General features: G+C 43.5%; 1 protein-coding gene across 1 annotated transcript in view; it reads left to right on the plus strand.

Moving 5' to 3' along the window:
- The window catches only part of LOC126285157 (uncharacterized), a 113,146-nt gene that overhangs the window by 70,016 nt on the left and 18,954 nt on the right, over positions 1 to 24,176 (plus strand). Inside the window, exon 4 of the mRNA XM_049984469.1 lies at positions 10,867 to 11,082. Coding sequence (XP_049840426.1) covers positions 10,867 to 11,082 — 216 coding nt within the window. The remainder of the gene's footprint in view (positions 1 to 10,866; positions 11,083 to 24,176) is intronic.

The following is a 24,176-nucleotide window of genomic DNA, read 5'->3' on the forward strand; positions in this document are numbered from 1 at the left end:
TAAAAAATTAGGGGTGCTAAGATCTAAAGATTCTACAAGAACAGAACATAATATATCCCGAACAATTTTTTTTTACACTGATACAACTATAGTGAAAAGTACTGTTTCATTTATAAAAATATCAACATTAGACTGATTGCAAGACGCCGTCTCTAGATAACAAACCCTTTTGTCGTTTCTCTTAATCGTGTCAACGCGGCCGACAAGGAAACAAATCGTTGTCCACGAAATACCTAACGGAATTTTGACGCAATGGATCGTCTGATAAAAAATAAAGCCCTCGTAACTTAGTTATGTGTGACTGTTATTACTAAACCAAAACATTAGTGTTTGGGATACATTATCTGTCTATTGAATTGATAGTTTTGGTACAGTTTATACTCAATTTTGCTTACTGTTTGCGAGTACACAAACGCAGGAATCATGTATAAATGTTATTAATCCAATACAAGCAAATCAAAAGAAAATATATGTAGTTAACACGAAGGCAATGTAACTGAATCTTAGGTCTGCTTGACAAGCCCACAAGAAATGTCTAAGGCAAGAGTGACGATCAAATGAAATGTTGCTCCCCCCCTCCCCCCCCGAGCTGCATAATCACTTAGGTGGAAAATAATTACTCTTACCGTACTGGGAAATAAAGCACTTGTTCCACACGCAAGTATCGAAACGCGCTCAGTCATGGATAAGCTCAAGGCCACAAGACCAGAAATCGAGTCGCATTAACTAACCAAGTTTAAAATTAATGGATTGAAATTTGGAAGCCCACAAGACCGGAAATCTAGTCACAGTGACTAATTAAGTTTAAAGATAATGAATCGATATTTGCTGACCATGTGATAGCCTAAGTGACATGCTATTCTCACGAGAATCTACGGCTGCGATCGACTAGACCTGCGTCCACTGCAGCCTGATGGCAGAAAAAACCCATCAGAAATAGAGTGGCAAGCTGATTCTCGAATACAAGCCCACAGCTCTCGTCTCCACTGAGTCTCCCTCCTCTTCCCCTCAACAAATGTGATCATTAAAAATTTTCATCCCTCTCTTCGCCACAGAGTCTCTCGCTGTTTTCTGCGCAAACTCCACTCCACCTTTGAGAAGCCATGGCTGAACATTGTCCAATAAAACTCTTAGAAACTGAGCTCATACATCCCTCCTAGCAGATATCTTTTACACCACCAAATGAGGTGCTCTCCTGCATCGTGCTGGAAAAATTTGCTGCTTGCATGGCTTAGAGACTCGATGGCGCGAGTGCAGCTTTCCCTCACTGTCCTTTACTAGGATGGCTGTCTCGGAAGGCCTGCCAGCGAAACGCACTATCAAGAAGTTTTTTTAACTTGGATACAGCAGTTTGTAAAAGAATTTATTTTGAATTGACCGGATGCATAGCACTGTTCCCAAAATGAACTTTTTAGAAAGTCACTCCTGCCATGCTGGCTGCAACACGCCATTCCAAAGACATGGAGCTGCACGAGACTGCCCGGCACCACAGTGCCAAAGCGGCGTCCCTTACAGAGACCACCTGTGGAAGTGGTTAACCAATGCCCTCCACTGGGATGGGACCCGCGTAAGGCCGCTATCATACACTGATACCTGCCGAGCAGGATTGCCCGAACCCGTTCTCCTGCGTATGGGCGATGGGTAAACCCATCCAGTAACGACCTGACCATTGCGCGCTGACTCACGCGGCGAACCACACACCAACCCATCTTACTGTGGGTAGGTGCTTTACAGACTCCAACTGCTTGCTCTGAGTAGGGGCTGGCAGGTAACCGTCGGGCTAGCAGGTAGAGGTCTGAAATAGACACACCAGGAATAACAACCCGATCGCTACAAAATCGCCCATGCACAGATGAACGGGTAAGGCACACCGGCGTGGTAGAGAGGGTAGAGGGGATTGGCCGACTAATCGGCCTGCGTATGGACGGAAATTCTGGCAATGGACGGCGCTGTAAGCGTCTTGACGGGAATGAGGTTGGCTACCAATGACAAATACAGTGCTCTATGACTCTATGAAAGCTGTAATTTGAGTTGCGCATCACCCCATGTGTATTGTTCAATGTGCTTGACTGTTCGGCTGTCAACAGTCATGGCACTGATAGTTAACTAAGCCTATCCACCATGGCAGGGTCGAATTTCATCGGATGGGAAAAATCGGATTTTAATTCGACTGGTGACTAACACGGCGTAAAAAGCAATAAAGCATCTGGATGTCACTGTCGTGAGGCTGGATCTAGACACGTTCAGTATGCAGTCCATCGTTTTCTGCCACAAGTTGGAATCGAGAAACAATAAGTTCCAGAACAGATCGGAGTGTCTCGGGAGTCACGTTCAGAGTGCGATGAGCACTGCATGCCTTCCATTCAGCTCAGTTCGTAATTTGAGAACTCAACACAGCCAGAAGTCACACAGCCGGAAGGCCACGCTGTAGGGAAAGGACGGCTGATAAGTCTACCATTTCCGAACTGCCTGTGCAGCAGCCACTTCACTGGCTGCGCATTTCGTGGACAAGCGCCATATTGTATGAAAATGATCCTAGCCACACATACACGCTGTTGGAAGGATGGAATGACGTTGATACGCAAAATATTCGCAGAACGCTCAACAGTGAGGGTTCTGGTAACCATACCCGCAGGACCCATCTCCTCGAAAAAATACGGCTCTATGATAAACAACGGCGCAAACCCGCACCACACAGTCAACTTTGCAGAATAAAATGGCGTTGACTGATGTGTGTGCGAATTTTCAGTTGCCCACCTTCTGCAGTTCTGCGTACTGACAAGTCCTTGGATATGGAAATAGGCTTCGTCTGGACACAGAGCGTTCCATGGCCATTCATTGACATCTTCCACTGCCAGCAAGAAATTCCAGAGATAACGTTTGTCTTGCCAGTGCTTCAGCAGAAAGCAACTCCTGAAAATGGATGATTTTGTGTGGATACCAATGAATTGTTGGTTGTTTTGGGGGAGGCGACCAAACGGCAGGGTCATCGGTCTCGTCGGATTACGGGAGGATGGGTTAGGAAGTCGGCCGTGTCCTTTTCAAAGGAAGCATCCCGGCATTTGCCTGAAGAGATTTTTAGAGAAATCACGGAAAAGCTAAAAGAGGATGGCCGGACGCGGGATTGAACAGTGAAGGATGTTTCGTAGGATATTATGCACCGTTCTCGCAGGCATGTTCGACCTTTAGACTATCCTCGTGGTTTGAGGAGTCTTGTCACGGTCCGCCCGGTTACCCCCGTCGGAGGTTCAAGTCCTCTCTCGGGCATAGGTGTGTGTGTTGTCCTTAGGGTAAGTTAGTTTAAGCTAGACTACCACCAATTTTTCCGACCTTCAGAAAATTCCGCGTGCTCGGTATGTTTGCACATCACTGCTCCACAGTCCTGCAATGCTGTGAGCACCTCGTCGACAGAAGTTAGATCAACTGCTTTCTTCTCTCTGCTACAATGCACTTCAAACCTATCTTTTGGAATTTTTGAATCGGTTTTCAAAGGAATCTCGCCATCGCTCTCTCCCTCCCCCCCCCCCCCCCCACCCTCCCATGAGATGTAGATTGTCCAGTGGACAGCCCATCAAAATCTGAACACAGATCAAGCATGAAAACAGAAATAACGTGTACTGAAGTTTGAAAAAAGAAGCAAAATCGAAACAGGGAACGTTCGAGGCCCAAGATGTGCAACTTCGAGTGAAGGTGAATAGAGTCGGCGTCGTGGTTGTGCGGTCAAGGTGTTGGACTATACATCGGGAAATCCGTGTTTAAATTTCCTTCGTGCTCTATTACTATTTTTTTTCGCAAATTTCCGTCAAGTCACTGACGTCTGTGTTCTACTTCTGTAGTCTTGACAATTGTCGTACAATACACTGAACAGCATATGAGTCATGTGGTAAGAATATATTACCGTCGCAAGTAAATAGTGGATGAATAGTGAAAGCAGGCGAGCTACCGTATAGACCTCTCACAGAGATAACAACAAACGGTTATGAACTATGTTACAACTAAGTTATTCAAGTTCCAATGCGGAACGCAAGAGTCGTAAAATGTAGTACTTGTGTTGAATAAATAGGATTTGCATTCATCTGCCGGTCCCTTCCTTACCCCTTGCAAACGGACGTTAAACCACGATACTGACACGTCAGTGACGGAACGGACAATTTATAATTTACTGAAAATACAAAATTTGGAACGAGGGTGATTTGAAGACGGATATCGCTCTGCCCTTCTCAGTCGAACACCGTGACCACATGACCACGACGCCGTGACTATTTATGTTTACTCGATTTAGCGCATCTTGAGCATGGAGTGTTCACTGTTTGATTTTACATCTTTTTTCACAGTTGAGTACACCTTATTCCAGTTTTCATGCTTGACGTGTGTTCGGTTTCTGGTGGGCCGTCCACTGCGACATTTTATCACTAAATTCGAGGAGAGTGTTCAAAAATGTTAAATGTGTGTGTAATCTTATGGGACATTACTGCTAAGGTTATCACTTCCTACGCTTACACATTACTTAACCTAAATTATCCAAAGGACAAACACACACATCCATGGTCGAGACAGGACTCGAATCTCCGCCGGGACCAGCCGCACAGTCCATGACTGCTGCGTGCGAAACAGCTCGACTAATCCCGCGCGGCTGACGGGAGTGCGATCTGGAGTTTTCCTCGTTATCAGACATCAGACCAATGCCTTTTTCCGGAACGTCTGCTGGGTTACTGGCGCACAGTCACCGTTCTTGCAAAAAGAGCTTGACCAGCAGCTCGCGATCTTTCGAGGAGACAATCATGCTGGGCACCTCCAACGCCAACTGAGTAACAGCCACTGGTTGTGCGTTTGTGTATATTCTGACGCCTACAGCGCTATCTATTGGTCAAATGGTCGCTATTTTTTTTTATTCCATGGCCTTTCGCTCTGCGACAATAACGCGTTGTTAAAATTTGACGCCATTCTGAGCACTGGTTCTCTTTTTGCAGCGTTTTGTAACTGGAAATTTAATTGCGGACACCCTTTACCTAACTAGCATGTAGCTTCATTGAAATTGATTGATTTACTGTGTTTCGAAGTAGATACATATTCTATAAATTTATTTCTGGTTGTATTTCCACTGACAAAATGAATTGAGAACTTCGACAGGAGTTGTGAACACAACTAAAGGTCACTCTCATCCCGATATTGTTCCTCACTACAGCCGAAAACAGGTGTTTCAGCTCGACGGGCGGTTGTCGGCATGTAATGGAAGTAATGGAAGTGCTAAGAGCAGTCACGGCCAGTCAGAGTGCTAGAGGGGGGCAGAGATTGAAAAATTGTTAAAAAACCAGCTGCCTGCCGGTAATAATTGAACAGTGTGACGCGCCTGAGTCTTTTTCGAAGCCTGCAGTCCTGGCCTGAGGACACGCATTTGGTTCCTGTCGCACCGTATATTAATTTGCTTGCTTACCACCACCAACGCGTCCGGGAAAGCAGTTAAGAACAGCAGTCTGTTCGCCCATTTTTGAAGTGAATGCGTATTACACTTCGAATTATTAGCAGTGCCCAGAAATCTCGACGTGTTGGGTTCCGCGTGTATTTTGCAAGGGACGGATAAAAAATCGGAACATCGCCCGTAAAAAAGGACACCTGGCAACACTATTAATTGTTTCTTACAGTTTGAAGACGGGCGACGGCGGGGTTCTACAACCGGTTTAGACCACAGGAAACGTTTTATGCTCCACGATCCCAAAGGATACTCAGCAGACTGTCCATAGGTAAGATAATAGCTTACGGTATGACGAATGCAGTAACTTACAAGTAGTACTAACTTTCTGGTAACTTCTATTTAAAATTTAAAATCATCGTACCACGGATAAATGAACACTGACATAAATGTTTAAACCGACTGCATAATTAAAGGAAACATGAGAACCACATTCAACTTCATGAGTATATAATACGTAGTTACTGGTGCTTTGTTTTCAATCGAAACGCTGCAGTGTGTTAGAGTGAGGCGATGTACCCTTAGGTAGCACACATGGTAAGTATGCATAAGTTTACAAACATCGTCCGATCGGTACACGAACATTCTCAGTAGCACAATAACATCTCATACCTGCAAGAAACACTGGGGTGATTCAACACTTTTCTTCTGTGTGCAATAGTTTGCCATCAGTTCGCACATTTACGAATAGAATTTAAATATTTTCTTATCTAAACTTCGAGTGCAGACTACGTTACAGCAAATTCCACATCGTCGGTATTATTGAAACTAAATTTTATTAGACTTCACCTCCACATATCAGATGGAACTAAAATAATACGTTAAAAAAATTTGACTGAAGCAGTCCTCTCAAGGGCCTCGAAACCGCGCGAGGGCGAGGAGCTGCTGACGTAAAAGCGTGGCATTCCACGTTCCATTACACTGTGGAGCACGAAATGAAGAATCTGACATTTCTCATTTTTGCCTCTTGGGTCGAATCGTGGCCAATGAAATGCGACATCGTTTTTACCTCACAAGAAGGACCGAGGAACCGCCACAACGTATTGAATTAAACTATGTATTTGGTAGGTTTTCTTTATCAGAATGTAAGCTGTTTGTAACCATCAATAAATTGTGGATCTCTCAAAAACGCCTCATTGTACCCACCATTTCGTATAATAAAAGGACTTGCAACTACATACTGGTAATTAAGGGCTTTTTGTACCTGATGTTTTTAATTTTAATTCTTGCGTGCTACGAAAGTTTACCCTTGGCTACAGTACAACGATGATACAAACTCGTGTAATTTGTAGTAGTTAAATATTAAATAATGAGAGTTCTAGATGCAGTCTTCTGATAGTATTTGCTATACAGGGTAAAGCGAAATTCGCGCTCTCGAGCCCTGCAGTTCGACCTCTCACATGCCAGCAATAGAAAAATGTCTCTCACAAAATTTCGTCGGGCGAATACATCCGGCATAAAAAGGACGTTAAACAGCGTCAATCTGTCAACACTGTAGCTACATGTGTGGTAACTACTACTGTCTGTACACCGTAGGCGTTCTATACAGTTGGTGTAGTGCATAGAGTTTTTGGTTAGCATGCAGGAGGTCATTAGTTCGATTCTGGGATGAGACATACGTTTCTTATTTGGTAGATGTAATGCAGGTGGTACGGTACCTGGCATCTTTATCGTCAATAGCGATTGCAGCTTGTCCTCTAGAAAATACTTCTACTTACATACTACAACCATATAAATGGAAGATTGGTCAGCTTGAAAGAAGTTCTTTCCACGTCATGGGCGTGAATTTATTCTCACCACTTCGTCTGCTAGATGCGAAACCTGTTTTCTTTACCTTCCTCGAATGTTCCCAGAGATTAGTACCAACTATTATTCTTGCCTCGTTCAGGTGCATTACACTTCGTTAGGGCCTTACGTTACCAGTGGAACTAACAGGGTACTTTGTGAATAATGTCCAAACTCGGTTACTATTTGTGTGTGTTATCACCATGGTGTCACTAATTACGCCTTCCAACATTGAGTCTAGTAACCGTGTGCTGTTTAGTACGTATCTCAATGCATTATTATTGTTATTATTATTATTCTATCGATGGGTTCAAAAATGACTCTGAGCACTATGGGACTTAACTTCTGAGGTCATCACTCCCCTAGAACTTAGAACTACTTAAACCTAACTAACCTAAGGACACCACACACCTCTATGCCCGAGGTCGGATTCGAACCTGCGACCGTGGTGGTCGCGCGGTTCCAGACTGTAGCGCCTAGAACCGCTCTACCACTCCGGCCGGCTCCATCGATGCGATTGTGGAAACATTACGTCTATAACCGTTTGGGAAACAGTGTAATTTGAAACCGAACATTTTACAATTACCTGTGTCGGGATGAATCACACAGAACGATATCTGTCAGTGGGCTAATGCGCTTTATGTGGAACAGCGCGCAGGACTGACGGCGTCTTTATACTCAACGCATTGTTTGCCAGACAGGGACTAGTTGCGAGCGGAGTAACGTGACTGACACCAACGTACAGACGTACACGTATCGAATTTTTCATTGTAAACCTCCAAATCAGTGTTACAGACGTATGGCTTGCACAAACGATGAACGTGTGGATATGATTCTGGTCCTTAATGCATCTGATAACCGGTCTGGTGTTGCCGCTCGTGATTGGGCTGCTTGATATCTTCGTCGACGCCATACAGATAAAAATGTGTTTCGTCCTCTGGAGCTGCGCCTTTGGGAGACAGGTTCCCTCCTTCCACCATCGCATAGCAGAAATCGTCCACGGACTCGCCGTACTACAGTTACTAAGGAAGCTATTCTGGAGGTCATACACTTAGTAGCGTAGCAAGGCAGCTGGTGTCTTGCAAAGCACAGTCGTTAACGGGCTGTACGAGCATGGGCTGCACCCCTATCATTACGCTTTGACGTAACACGTGCATCCCACAGATCGCCAGCAGCGGATGCAACTTTGCGAATGGTTCCAACAACACCAGGATACCAACGATGACTACGTAAACACCTAATATGGTCGGATGAAGAACCATTCACTCGTGAGGGTATCTTCAGTATGCACGATGCCCACCATTGGTGTGAGGTTAACCCGCACGTCACCCGCGACCATGGATATCAAGTTCGCTGTGGTACCAACGTCTGGGCTGGAATATTGGGCGACAGGTGTTTGGGCCCCTATATGTTGCCAGACCGGCTGACTCCACGAAGATATCATGCATTCCTCTCAAACTATCTGCCTGATGCGCTGGAAGATGTTCTGCTACATGTTCGGCGGAGGATATGGCTCCAACATGATGGTACACCTCCCCGCTCTGGAATTAATGTGCCACGGTATTTGCACAAAAAATTTCCAGGGAAATGGCTCCGACGTGAAGGTCCATTTGTATGGACACCGCATTCACCTGACCTAAGTCCCCTGGATTTGTTCCTGTGGGACACCTGAAGGAGCACAAGTACTCTACTCCGCCGACGAATGTGGAAGAACTGGTAGCGCGTGATCATACTGCTCTTGTTACTGTGGACGCAGCTTTGCTGTGTCGCGTCCAGAGCTGTACGATCCGGCGAGTTGCGCAGTGTTTGGAAGTGCAGGGGGGTCGCTTTGAGCATCTGTTGTTCTGAGGAAAACGTGTTCTGTTGTGAAGGTAATCTGGTCACTTATATGGACATTATTATTGTCATTGGTTGCTAATGTGCGACATCTGAGCTCTCATATTAAATGTATTATAAATGACAAGTAGATGTTGTGTTATTGTACTGTGCTGTCATCTTTAGCAACTCGAAATTGATATTGTATTTGTAGTTATTCTGTCCTACAAGACGTCATTGGTTTCAACTGTCTCTTTCTTATGTGTCTAACCATGTGTTTATTACGTTCAGTTTTACAAAATGCTGTAAATTTAGGATACATGTGACCTAAGAAACGGTGTGTATTACAGTATGAAATGTCAGAATGAAATTAGCAAACAAAAAAAACCTCCCTAACCAGGGGTAGAACCTTCGATCTCCTGTACGCTAACCCAAAACTCTATCCACATCTCCACCAACTGTAAAGGACGACAGAGGTAGTTACCACACATGTGGTTACAGTGTTGCCAGATTTCCACTGTTTAACTTAATTTTTCTACCGGATATATTCGCCGGAGGACATTTTGTGAAAGATTTTTTTATCCCTGGCATGTGAGAAGTCGCGCTGCGAAGCCCAAGTGCGCGAATTTCGCTTCACCCTGTATATTCAGGTATATCTGCCGGTCTGAGGCCGTACCTCAATTGACAGCTTAGTGAGATATAGAAAGTTCGTTTCCGCCTCGTCCCATTTTTTTTTCATCATTGTTTTCTGAAACTCTCTTGGTCCTTTTTTATTAATTTGATACAATTATTAACTACTATAGTCGAAGTTATTTGTTATAAATACTGTATTTGGTGCAGTTGTTTCTGCAAAGTCCTACAACTGGTAAGTCTCTCCTCGGTCCAGAAATTTCAACGTAACTGACACTTTATGTCGGAAACGAAACACAAGCTACGTGCAGGAAGTTCTCGCTATCACGCAACTTTGCGTAGAATACATATACCTATCACTTGGTTTTATGAGCTACCTCATGTTTATATTTTGTAGGTAAATATCATTTTCAATGATGCTGAGCGGCTTACAAAAATCTCCTTTTCCACTCAAACGAAATTATTTAAAGAAATCTCTATCTTGATATATATCTGCTAAATACGTTGTTCCGAGTCACGGCAGGTAATAGAACATCGAGAATATCGATATTATGAACGCTCAAACTAATATTAGACTTAATTCTTTATTATATTGAATTTAAAATCGTAAATGAGGAGAGGATTCAATTAACTAATTACTTCTATTACTGTGTAGGTCAAATCGTTGTACAGTATTTTTGACCAAGCCATCCACGAGTCTTCGGTACTTCCTTAGTTTTTGTTCTACAGTCGCTAACAGAGTTAATGTTCGTCAGTTGTCGTAAAGAAATTGTGTGAATTTCACTCCAGACGCCACGGACTGCCGCTGAGGGCGCTAAGGTCAAAAATCACAACGTGGAGTACGTTCCGTGGCATGTAACAGGTCGCTCCAGAGCTTACAAGAACCACGACGGACACCACACCCGGCGTGCTCCACGATGAACGTACGAATGTATGAGTATGCCTTTAGTGTCGGTGAGCAGGGACCGCCATGCTACGATAATCGCGCGATCATAAGGTGGCCCTGCTTGTGAGACAGGGTTGTTGTTGCAGACTGCAGTAAAACTGTATATGGGACAAGGGAAATAGTTGTTAGTTTGGATGCAGATGTGTCCCAGATGATGGCCCTGCTCTGCTGTAGCTGCCGGTTGCGCTTCTTCTGGACGTGCGTGCGTGCGTGTGCGCAGGCGCGCAGCGGGTCGTCGTCGCCGGTGCAGGCGTCGCAGCGGGCGCACTGCGGCAGCATCCTGGCGCCCGTGGCGCTCTGCCTGCTGCTGATGGTGTGCTACATCTGCGCCGGCGCCGCCGTGCTCAACCGCCTCGAGCACTGGTCCTTCCTGGACGGCTCCTACTTCTGCTTCATGAGCCTCAGCACCATCGGCTTCGGCGACCTCCTCCCCGGCGTCTCGCCGCCGCGGGCCGCCAACATCACAGCCTACGGTGGGTACACGTCTCCATTCCTTCATCTACCAAGGCAGTGTTAGCATGGGAAGAAAACAGACTGTGTGACAGGGGTATACTACAGTCGTCAGCTGGTACTCAGACTATAAGCGGTTACCACATTTTTGAGTAATTTGTCTCATCTGTGTTATTTAAACAATTGCAAAATGCGAATTTAGGATTATAACAGCGGTGACATGCAGCGCGCTCATTGGTACGGCATAGGAGCTGGCGAGTCGGACACATCTTGCGTGTCTGTCTCATGCACATTTCATGTGTGCTCTACATTGATGAGCCGGAACATTATGAACACCTGCTTAATATCTTGTTTGGCCATCTTTGGAACGAAATACACCACAGCATGTGCGTACAGGCATCTGACAGTTTGTTGGTAGTATTGTGCAGGTATGTGGCATTAGATGTCTACGCACAGGTCATGCAATTCGCGTAAATAATGGGTCACTGATCTGTGTACGCGTTGACGGCACCCGGCAGCGACCTACATGGGTTTCACAGAATTTACTTCATACGAATTTGGCCACCGACACGTCAAGGTGAATTCAGTCTAATGCTCCTCAAACTACCACTGAACGCTTCTGGCTCCGAGATATGGGCAGTTATACTGCTTAAAAATCACACTGTCGTCGGGGGAAACATAAAGCACGAAGGGATAAAGGTGGGTCGCAGCTGTCAGAAGGTCTTCGTTTACTAGCACAGGTCTCATGCAAACACAGGAGAATGTCTCCCACAGCCTGCGTGCGTGGCGCGCTGCGCTCTTCTAGCCGCCGTTCATCTCAGTAGCGCTGTTAGTGGAAACGACAATTGACCTAGTGTAGCAAATCTGTGATCCACCAGAAGAGCCGATACGATCCCATTGATCGACGGTTCGATCCCAATAGTCCCGTGCCTACTCCAAAATTAACTGACGAACTCTTTGGGTCAACCCGTGTACACGTGGGGGTGATCTTCCGCGGAGCTCCATGTCCATCCATGCACGATGAACGATGTGCTCCAAAACACTTGTACGTGGACCAGGATTATGATCTTTCAGAAAAGCTGCCAGAGATCACCATCTACCCTACTTTACAGAGCAGACAAGCCTCCGAACCCGAAGTTTGTGAAGAGTCGTGGACGTTCAAAAGATTGCCTAGGGATCACTGTACACGTGAAGTCGGATTTTACAGACCCTGTTGAATGCATAAAAATCATTCATGTCCTCCACCGGCGCATGTGTGGAATACCATGCACCTCAGTTCTTGAAAACTGCTACCTGAACCCACACATAACAAATCGTCAAGAAACACCAATAAATTCGAAATACGTGGTGTCATTTTGTTAGGCCTAAAACTTTGCTTCCGCCGTTTCACAACAGACGTCAATAGTGGCACGTGGGGTGCAGGTGGTAGGTCATAGGTGTAATACAATAAGGTTAGGCATATGTAAACATAATCCCATAGAAATATTAGTCTATTTGTGATTCCATCAAAAGGTTATTCTCGATTACGTACGTCAACTTACGTACCCATTTCTCCGCATTTGTGGGTATTTTTAATTTTCTGCTTTAACATGACGAAATCTGTGGCTGTGTGTCTTAAAATCCTGGGGAAGACCAATGGTGAGGGAACTATTAGAGGAAGAACGTCCAGAGAATGTTTTCAACGCCTTAATAACGGTGATTTTGATGTCGAAGACCGGCTTGCTGGGGGAAGACAGAACGTTTTCGTAGCTACTGAAACAGACGAAGACAGTCACAGGACATCATTGCTGAAAGCCATTAATGCGTTCAAGCCCAGCGCTGAGACACAAACGGCCACAATACAGCGATAGACACGTAAAGGTAATCTTGCAGCAGGCCAGTGCTCGACCACATGTCGCAAAACCCGTCAAAATGTGCATGGAAACGTTGAAATGAGAAATCCTATCCGTCCCGCCGTATTATCCGTACGTTGCTCTCTCGGATTACCTCCTTTTTCGATCAGCGGGATACACTCTGGATGACCAGCACTTTCGATCATATGAACAAGTGCAAAATTGAATCGATTCGTGGATCTCCACGAAATACGCCCACTTCTTCCGCCAAGGGATTCGTATGCTATTCGAAAGATGGAAGATAGTAGTGGTCAGCGAGGTGCAATACTATGAATCTTAATTTTTTGGTACGTTTTTCACAGTAAAGCCCCGAACTTCGAGAAAAAAACGGCGGGAGAAAAGTTGTAGACATAGTACGTAACGTAAAAACATACGAGCGATGACTATTCTGGTAACTTTATTATGAACCTGAGAGGGTTCAAAACTTAAAAATTCTTTCAGCTGGAGACCATATAGATTCCTGAGGGAAAACCACAATTGTAGTCGGCAATTACAAACGTTACTGCAGGGTAAATTTCGAACAGTGATCCATATTTGGAAGGACCCCTGATTGTAAAAGCTAAAGAATTAAACTTGAAACTCATCTACAGGGCGAGCTAAGCGGCAGTGCTCGATCTCACCAAACCACGTTGGTCCGCATTCACTGCGTCCCATCTCGACTCATGATTCGGAAGAACCCCACGACCCCGTACTGCATGGCGGGAAACCGTGTGCTCTCTACTCTGTCTTAGGTAAAGCCTTACGACTATAGCTTGCCAAACTAGAGAGCGCAAATTTTAATCCCGTATTTGCTCTAATAGGGTGTCACATCCGTCACAGTTTTGTCGAATACACATACTAAGTTGATTAACTGACTGTGAGCTACTTGATCACTCGTGTGTGTCGCCCTTGGTGGAAGTGCGTAAGCATTTAATATCTCAATGGGGTTAAAATGTCAGCCACTTTGTGGACCTTGATTTTTTTGTGCGTGAATGTCTTCATTCTTGAAGTCTCACTGTATCAGACCGTGATTGAATGAGCTTCACAAAAGTATCTTCCCTTCTCGTTGTTCACATGTGCTGTTATTTAAGTAATTGAGTTAACTACCTTTTCCGAATCTAATCAACTGAAAGTCATACCACACTTACCACTGAACGCAGATGACACAACACAAATCCACCGTTGGTGACATGGTAAAGGTTCTAAATATAATTGGTTTTCCATTTGAGCATCGCACCCTGCAGAGATATCGTCAAATGCGCATCTACGCTATGTGAACGAGCGCTTTGATTTCTTGTGCAATGGGATGCATCTCGAAGATGGTGGGCTAACTACACACTTGTGACATTCGCCAGAGATGTAGTTGATTTTATTGAAAAATATATTTTTTTTAAGGTGGTAGATGTCGCAAAATGGCGCAAGCCAAGCCCCATTTTTGCCTGCGGAGGTTGTCTCGAGTGCGTTCAAATGATAAAGCTGGAATAAATGTATCGATATATTGGTCTCGCACGGTTTATCGCCAGTGGAAATTCATTCATTGTTGATAAAGAAAAATGGCTCTGAGCACTATGGGACTTAACTGCTGTGGGCATCAGTCCCTTAGAACTTAGAACTACTTGAACCTAACTAACCTAAGGACATCAGAAACATCCATGCCCGAGGCAGGATTCGAACCTGCGACCGTAGCGGTCACGCAGTTCCAGACTGTAGCGCCTAGAACGGCTCGGCCACTCCGGCCGGCCTGTTGATAAAGACCTCTTCTTAATTTTCAGTAGTTAATAAATGGATGAGTAGCTTCAATGAGACCGTACCTCATTTGAGTGACGTGAACGAAGACCGAGATCTGCAGATACCATTGATAATAGCGAGGAAACCCTCAACATAACATAAGATGATAGAGTGTTTCAGATATGAGCAGAAGCAGGTCCCAGCTGCATATGGGCGAAAATGATTCTACATGAAGAATTGAGGTTGAGAAATATTTGTGCTTCCTGTTGATTGTATTTGTCGAATGTTAACGAAAATAAATAAGAGGAGGAATCCGGACTGTTTTGAAAGAATACTATTGATTATTCGCGTCGGATTCCTCGTTGGAGAATACGTGGGTTTACCATTCCATACCAAAAATTAAACAGCAGTCACTGGCAGTGACGGAAGCCTGTTGCTTTGACCTAAATAAGCCGACGTCTCTTTCATCTGCCAAATGGATGACAAGTCTTTTCAGGGGTTATCGAATCTCTTACGCGAGATGAAAAATAATTGTCTCAACACAATGACTTCCCGAGAAGATGGATGAAAACATGCACAAAAAAGAGGACTTGATTACGGTGCACTTACTCCCCAAGGGCCTTTGGCAGTAGGAAACGTGGCGGATTTGACTGTGAACTACTGAAACATCCGTACTTATAACGGAACGTCCAAAGCCCGTCCGAGGAGTTTTCACATTGTCGCTGTCAAGTATTGGTTGAAAGTAGAGCAGTAGCGGAGGCTGCCATGTGCATGGATGTCGCAATGTCTGAAGCTACGGTCTGATGAACAACTCACCTTCCCTCGACAAAACGTTGTGTACAAGGTTAAGTACAACGTAGTAGGAAGTGAATGCTGTACTTGTATGATGATTTGAGGTTACACGTGATCACTATTCCTCCAATAGCTCGTCAAAGATAGCGAAAACGATTTCTTCCTCGAACTTGAAGCGAACTACGTACTTTCAGGTCTAGGGCCACCACAATGGTGTCATTACGAACATTGAGAATCGAGGCAGAGTGAAATTCTATGAAATAAACACAATAGATTCCAGGATATACGTTATTATTTTTCGCCAGTTCATTTGCTGTAATAGATAAGTTAGCTACTCTAGAAGAGTTGGCTAAATTCTGGTGCTAAATCTTTTTACAGATACACTACTTCAAAAATCACTCTTACGTTTAGAATTTTCCATGAATCCACGCATCACCGTTTGTTGTATGATCCAATCTCCCAATATTTCACTTCACACGAATTTGGGAAGGAATCCAACTGTCTCTGCTACGTTTTGAATGTTATAATCATCCACTTGATGATTCGGAAACACTAAAGACCCTAGAAATGAGCTAGTGCATCTCAAGTTGTATTAACGCCCTTACATTTCGTAGACAAAGGTGAAACTAATACTCGATGAATGTCACAGGGCACATTAGAACAGAACGTGTCTGCTCGCAAACTTGCTGAATGGAAGAAAACTAGCTTCGGTTCCACATCCAATTTTGTTACAAGTTTTAGGTACTGTATGTGCCATATATCTTAAGATTAACTTCTATGCGTCCTACACCCCTTACAACATCTTGTTCACGAAGTATAATCTGGTTCATCGATCGTCATTACCGTCTGGGCCATACCATTAACATCAGGTGCACATCCGAGGTAGGAGACAGGAGTTGTGGGAGACAACGTAGCCTCTCGCCGAAGAACGTATCAAGAGTGAAAATACCATTTGTTCACATAAAACGGTTTCACTACTGTTGTGTTCTCTGCATTCTTCTGTATGCCCTAGACTTGCTCCAGATGCCACATCACGAAAAGAACGTTTCAAGCATGAATAACGGGATGGTGCAGGATCGTCAAGCTTGAGGTCTAAGTGTCACTCGTCATGTTTCATTTATTTGACGCTGAGTTTATGATAGAGGCATAGTGCATGTGAGGTTTTGTTGTATCAATAAAACAAATTTTAGGAATGGAAGGAAGACTTCGCAACTATACAGAAACGCAGAAAAGTAAGTAAGCTCGTTGATCCTCTAGATTTACGTTAGATTGCTATGAACCTATTCCATGTCATTATAATACACACAACGATTTCTGAGATTTCAAAAATGCAGCTAAAAGAATGTTGTCCAGCTGGCGTGTAATGTCTCATGCAATATAATGGAAGTGATTCGTACTCATCCATCTCAAACAGCTGTTAAAAATTCTTAATTTCAAACAGAAGAATGGAAAAATGTCATTGTATTCGAGAAAGACGATGACTGGTGTAGTCTATGCCGTACTCCATCTGACAGACTTTCTTGTAGGAACTTAGAATCAGTCAGTTTCTTGTATAGTTCCTTGAACATTCTTAATAATATATTTATTTTTCAAATTTCATTACTTTTGTAGTGACAATGTTAGCAACATGATCTTGAGGTATCAGAATACGTTCCCAGTATTTTTGGTTTCAGAAAAGTTACATGCATTAAGAGATAGGTTACTCTTTGATTCTCTTGACAAATGAGAAACCTGACACATCATTTGATATTTCAACTCTTCATTTAACTAAAGAGGTTTTCATTTTTAAGTAAACTAATGTCCAACTTTCTAGATGAGCTTTTGAAATAACTGAAAATTCCGAAAACATGGAAGAATTATAGAAAGAAACATTCTGTGTTTGTCTTTAGGTAATTTCCATTTGCTCCCCTGAAGGTTAGCCCACATGTATGGGCTTCAGCACTCACTATCATAACATGGGTGCTTCTATATCTTAATTACTAGTATTTATGGTTTGAAAGTGACATCACAGTAATATATGGTTGCCTTAATGTCTTCCATATGTTAAGTCATAACTAAAAATGTCATACACAGCTTATCAAATCGCTATTGCACTTCCTTAAAGGTGTCTGAAACCATAGGATTATAGTAGACTTTTAAATAGTAGAAGGTTATTAAATAAAAATCTTAATATGAGCATTTCCACAGCAAACTGTGCATGTAAAAACAGACACCCCCGCGCCCCCTCCCCACCACACATGACATCGCTAAGCTAAACCAATATCTCACCTTTAAACATTTTTCCACACTTATACCGCTATCACCACCATCGGGATACGACAGGAACAATAACGACATTGTTATCATTATTGCAAACAAGCAAATATGTGGGATGATATCTTCCATGGCCTTCTCTGGCTATGCTAAGCTGATGTCACCCACACAGACATCACTTTGTTGATAGTCAGGCAGCCACTACTACCACTGTCACTGCTATGCGCGTTACACAGCCATCAGCCACCACATCCATCACGTCTGCCCTTGTTGGTTTTATTAGGACGACTGGCCGAATTCTGGGAGAGTAGGGACAGCCAAGGGCTACTGCAGTAACAGGCCATTACGCCCACACAGTGGCAGTGGGAATTATACATAATTGTTCCAATCGGCCATGCAGGCCTCTATAGGGACCAGCCCCACACCAGCATCTGAAACAGACACTAATACTTTGGGATTAATCTAAAATGTGTAACAGAACTAAGTCAAGAAATTGCTTCCATCTTAGCGGTATCTAATGTACACTCATTATTCAGTATCTGATCAAAAGTATCGAGACAACTACCAGCGGACATTAATAAAGGTTGTACCTACTGGTCAAATTGCACACTGTATTCAAAACAAATAAATTATTATGGGTGGTAGGAAGAAAAAGTGGTGGAAAAACATTATTTTATAAACAAATTCGTTACTTACCCATGGGTTTTATGACCCAGGGTCAGTCTTAGAGTTGTTGAGACATATGAATATACAATTCACAGACAGATGTCTCACATTTGCAGTAAATGAGATTTCATGGAAGAATGACAACATAGTTCTTGCAAAACTCTGTTGGGTAATTTTAGGGAACAGGTATTCAAGATACACTACATGATAATTCTGCCTTCACCATCGTATATCTCGCATAGAGGCCATAGGAATAAGATAAGCATGATTGTAGTGCATGCATATAATCACTATTCTGCGTGTAGATCAGAAAAACGACTAAAATCTTTACTAAGCGGCCTCCATCATGTAAAGTGATCTGAAGTATATATGTGGAGGTACATGGGGTAAAAAGTGGTTTTGATGCTTTTGCGTCTGCATTTCCTAACAGTATTGCACACAGAACAATGGGGAATCTAAAGACTTATATGTTTAAAACACACATTTCATATTTTCCCTACATTATTCAAAAGTGGAATGACTTTGATTTTTAATTTTTCGTAGCATAGTGCATATCATTTGCCTATAGCAGTAACTTAGAAGTAATTTCCTTAATAGGGACTATCTCAAGTCTATTCAAGACATCGGCAGATTTTTTAAACACCTGTAGAGTAACAAGATGCGGAATGTCATATCCATCAAATGCCAATAATGTATAACCATGCTTTTCAAAAGCAAATGCAAGTAAGTATTATGTAATATATTTGGCATCAAATACACACCGATATACATCATTTACACTAAGCCTATTAACCTCTTAATGTACTGTACTATGTTTCCCTATGTTCTTGCCATTGATAAATATTCCATTAAAACTACAGTCATTGTGACAAACAGCATCAGCAACGTTCTTCTTCCTGATGATTAATGCAACTACTTATTGTTGTTAGCACTTGCTTTCCTGTAACTGTTACATCTCAATACTAACGAATGACATAGAGTGCACTAACCAATCATTGTTTTTCTATAGTAGTAAACTCCTTCCAAACTACAAACCTGCCAGGTACCTATGACTCCTGCATAACAATGACAGCAAAGAACCGATATACATTACAAAAGCTCATTGACACTTGATAGCAGCTATTGTGCTGGGCAGTTGCAATGCTTGTGTTTTATAGGCGGTCAGCAGGGGCAAGAATGGTGGCAGCAGCAATACTGGCCTTATCTCTTTAATGTGTTGTGTATATGGTCGGCGTCAGCATGGCACAGATGGAGTAGACCACAGAAGATACCCACCCACACTTTTGCCCATTTATGATAAAGATGCATTATTGTTCTTTTCCTAACCCAGTGGTGATGGTAGTATCACAAGTCTAAGAAAACGTTAAATGTGGGATATTAGTGTACTTTAGTGATGTCTTTTGCGCATTAGTCGTGGGTGTGTGTATGTGCATGACTTTTATGCGTTAGTCGTGTGTGTTTTTGTGTGTGCGTGTGTGTGTGTGTGTGTGTGTGTGTGTGTGTGTGTGTGTGTGTGTGTGTGTGTGTGCGTATTTTCTTTAACGTACATACTTGTTTGAACAAACGCTCCTACATATATTTGTTTATTACTTCGTGCCATTATTCACAAGTCTAGTATAACAGCGTCAGAATCGTCTATGGCAACCTGATAGTGATATCACAGTGTGTACGTAAGTTTTTTGGTTATAAAGTATGGTAATTAATGTAAGGATACATATCAATGTATCTATATTTGTTTTTGACACCAATTTTTGACTAAATAACATTAACTAAGATAAAGAAAGAACTGTCTTATTACAACGTTCATAAATTACATTAATTGCAATAAGGTGTGCCATAAATTATTACTGTTAGGATAATTAAACCTCTGGCAAACATGCAGGCTGTTCTCTTATTCATTAGGCAATGGGATGATGCACAATTGAATGCCCCGCCTCTTTCAGTGACCTATTTCGCCTAGAGAGGTAGAAAGTGGTGGTTGCAGGGGAGATGGGAGAGGGTAGGGGTTATTTGTTAACATAAGGATATCTTGCAAATAATGGTGACAGGTCTCACACATACTGTACCCCACTACTGACCTTTGTTGGCAAAAGTAGTGCCAAGTGAAATATTAACAATGGTTAGTGTACGTCACTGACTGGTGTCATGTTAACTATGAGGCTATAAATTTTTTGATAGTTTGTTTACTATTACAGATCTCGAATAAATTGCATGGCAACTCCAAATTTCAGTTTTCCAACTGGCAGAATCTCAAATTCTTTATTTCTCGAAGTAATGTAAGTTCTTACGAGTTATGTACAAACTCAATTGTTGTGCTGCAATATTACAAATGTCTCACGATATCTATACAGAGAATATGACGCCATAATGAAGTTCAGTCAGTCAATAAACAGAGCTCTGTCAGATTCTTAAGTGCCAACAGTAATTTTGAATACATACCATGATATGATTAACACAGAGACTTATATGTTTTGTGGATCATCTGTTGTTGCTTACTAATTTTTGACTCTGCCTAATGGTGTAGTTTATTTAAAAATAGGGTAGTGGCATGACGTCTACCCAAAACATGCTGTGTTTTTAAACAATATAAATCACACATGTGGAAAACTGGTATATTATTTTCGCTGTAGTATTATGTTTAAAGTGATGTACTAACGGTGATCTAAAGGAATAATTATCATTATGTCATTATAAAATTATACAGTGAGAGTCTGAAACGAATATAGAAAACGAAAGGGCTGGTAGAGTGGCCCATAAGAAGCATATTTTACAAAGCAGTCCACGTGCTCATGCCTTAGCGAACGGCAGTAGGCGTCATTGAACAGTGCTGCACGACGCCAAGAGAGTAGGCACACAAAATACCATCCGAACCGTTATAGTAGCTAGTCTGCATTGCAACGATGTCAACGTATTTCTGACATAAAGCTAAAGGGACGTCGGGTTAAAGTTTTATGATCTTTATTTGCAAACGCTGTAGTCGACATAGTTGTGGATGTTCCAGGAGGGGCAACACTACGGGTTTTCCGTCTCTTACAGGAACGTGAACGCATTGCGTTTGGCTGTGCAAATACCTGTTTGATAGTGCGGAGTATGGTTCGCCCTCCGTCATTTTGTCATTAAACGCGGACCCTCTTGTGTTTGTTACTGTGTGGAGCGGACAGAAAATGGAGTGGTATTCTTGGGGCGGCGGATGGAACTGCTCAGGCTGCCCAACATGTTTATGTTCCGCGGTTTCCGTGTAGTTGAGTGCCAGATCTAAGTACATTTACTACCATCCACAGCACCTTACGACAGACACGTTTACCTGAGGTACATTATCCGCTAGCACGTTCTCGGAATGGCTCATGTGCATTTAAGGCCCACTTCGAAGCCTGTTGTATTCATTTAGTGTTAGAAGTGCGAAGGCCTGACGGGCATGGTAGTCAGCTCACAGAGCGTTACCAGAGCTTCAGGAGGACGCGTTAGCACTGCTGGAAACACACTCTCAACAAGCTTCAGACATTTTGCACGAGAAATCGATGTAAGCCAATCCAAAATTTGGCATGTGTGACGTGAAGCTGATTTACATCCCTACCGCCTCCAGAAGCTTCACTCCCCTAACCCATACGATTTTCCATATTGAACTGAATTCTGCCAGTGGTTTGTGCAACCAGACTTTCTAAACCATATAATTTTTACATACGAGGCGTAGTTTACACGAGATCATATGTTCAACAACCACAGTCAACACCTTTGGACACGGGAAAGGTCTGCATGCAGCCTTAGTTCGTGGTCACCAAGATCGCTTGGGCGTCAACATTTGGGCTGGCTTCTTATGTGATAATCTGTTCTGTCTGTACATGTTCCCCTCGCGAGTGAACGCAGCAGATACTTATTCTTCTTACGAGAAGCTTTTGCAGAGATGGAACATTTTTCACTGAACGTGCGACAACGAATGTGGTACCAACACGATGGTACTCCTCCGCACGTGCGTTTGGATGAAACCGTTGGTGAGAACTGAATATGGCACAGTTGGCTTGTGGCATGGTCTGCACTACCCTCCGACTCTACAACCATTGGTTTCTTCTTCTGGGATGACCTGAAATCTGTGGTCTATGAAACTCCCATTGAGACTGAAGAAGAGCTGATAGCGCGCATTATGGCAACCTCCGATGCAATTTCGACGTTTCCAGGAGTGTTTCAAAGAGTGAGACAGTCACTACATCATCGTTGCACGGCGTTCATTCATGCACGAGGGAGCTATTTCGAGCACTTTTTGCAACTGTTTTCAAATAAAGGTTATAAAGCTTCACCCCGATTTCTCGCTTATCTTTATGCCACAAATATGTTGAAACCGATGCGATGCAGACCTGATACCGTGACAGCTCGGATGGCATGTTTTGTGCCTACCCTCTTGTCGGCCTACGACGTCTAGTCCCGTAAGTTAAGGGATCAATCGAGGGCGCGATGCCTTGCAGGACGGACCGAGGTGAGCGCCGCCTTGGCAGTGAAGGAGTTGGCCGATCGCTGTCCGGTGGGCATTGCCCGCCGTCGGCCCCATCGGCCCCTCAACGTACAATGGCGGACGGACACCGGCTTACAACGAGCCGGTCATCGGACCGATACACGAAGGTGCAGCCTTCACGGAAATAAAGGAGCGCCAAGGCTCCGCTTTAGGGAGGTCATCCATCGCCTCTAAGACAAAGGTCGCGGTCGGTAAACCGGCATGCGGAATCAAGCAAAATCGTTACACTAGAGTCCAGAAGACTCCGTGATGAACTTGCTAAAGGACTCGCCACCAGACGTGAAAAAATGCCACATACTACTGATAACGGAGAGGACATCACACTTAACACAACGGAATAGCCAGAGTTGCCAAATTCGTCAGATTCTGAGCCACCGAACATGTCTCGACAACGACGTTACTCAACCACTAAATCAGGATAAGGCCCAAGAGTTTCAATTTGTTGTCCATCAACGATCAGGAAGAAAACGCAAAAATCCTCATTAAGCCGATGACATCGCGAAACGACAGCACCCTGTGCCCACAAATGCGCACCAATACAGTCTGACGATAATCAACTGTAGGTATCAACAGAACAGAGCGTAATTGGAACGAACAACAAGGCAAGCCTGCTAGTATCACTAGCGAGGATACCACGTACTATTGGCAATATCTGCACCTGAACGGTGAACTGAAAAACATGTCGAAGGACCAGTCAGGGTGATTTATGAGGGCGATACAATCAAGTATCACTTCTCAACATTGGCTGACCAGAAGAACGGCATGCAGTTTTTCAGGGATTTGAAAATTCCGTTTCTTACACACCCATTGCCAGCCGACAAGTCTCTCAGACTAGTGATCAAGTACCTTGCCGCAGAAATCACAGAAAAGGAGATAGCACTAGCTCTATACAACATTGGTTTCCAGTTAGCCTCAGTCCATGAATTTTAATCGGGAGGCGAGAAAACCAGCATACTAATACCACAGCCAGACTATTACTATGTGACCCTGAAAGCAGGTTCAGCCAGCGTGTCAGCATATAACGTGAAACATATTCTCGACACCAAAATTGTAACCTTTCAATGCCTATATAACGTAAAGGGCGTTTGCAGTAAGAAAGCCGAATTCGAGGATTTTTAAGATCGACGTTCTATTCCTGGCGTAAACGCAACTCTGCCCTACCCAATCTTTCTACTTCAACATGGTGGGCTCCTGGATGAACAGAGCAAACGGGCGAGCGGCTGGCACGGCCATATATCAGGCGATCAGTCACACACGTTTCTCTCG

Source organism: Schistocerca gregaria, chromosome 8, assembly GCF_023897955.1.
Source record: "Schistocerca gregaria isolate iqSchGreg1 chromosome 8, iqSchGreg1.2, whole genome shotgun sequence".
Taxonomy (NCBI): domain Eukaryota; kingdom Metazoa; phylum Arthropoda; class Insecta; order Orthoptera; family Acrididae; genus Schistocerca; species Schistocerca gregaria.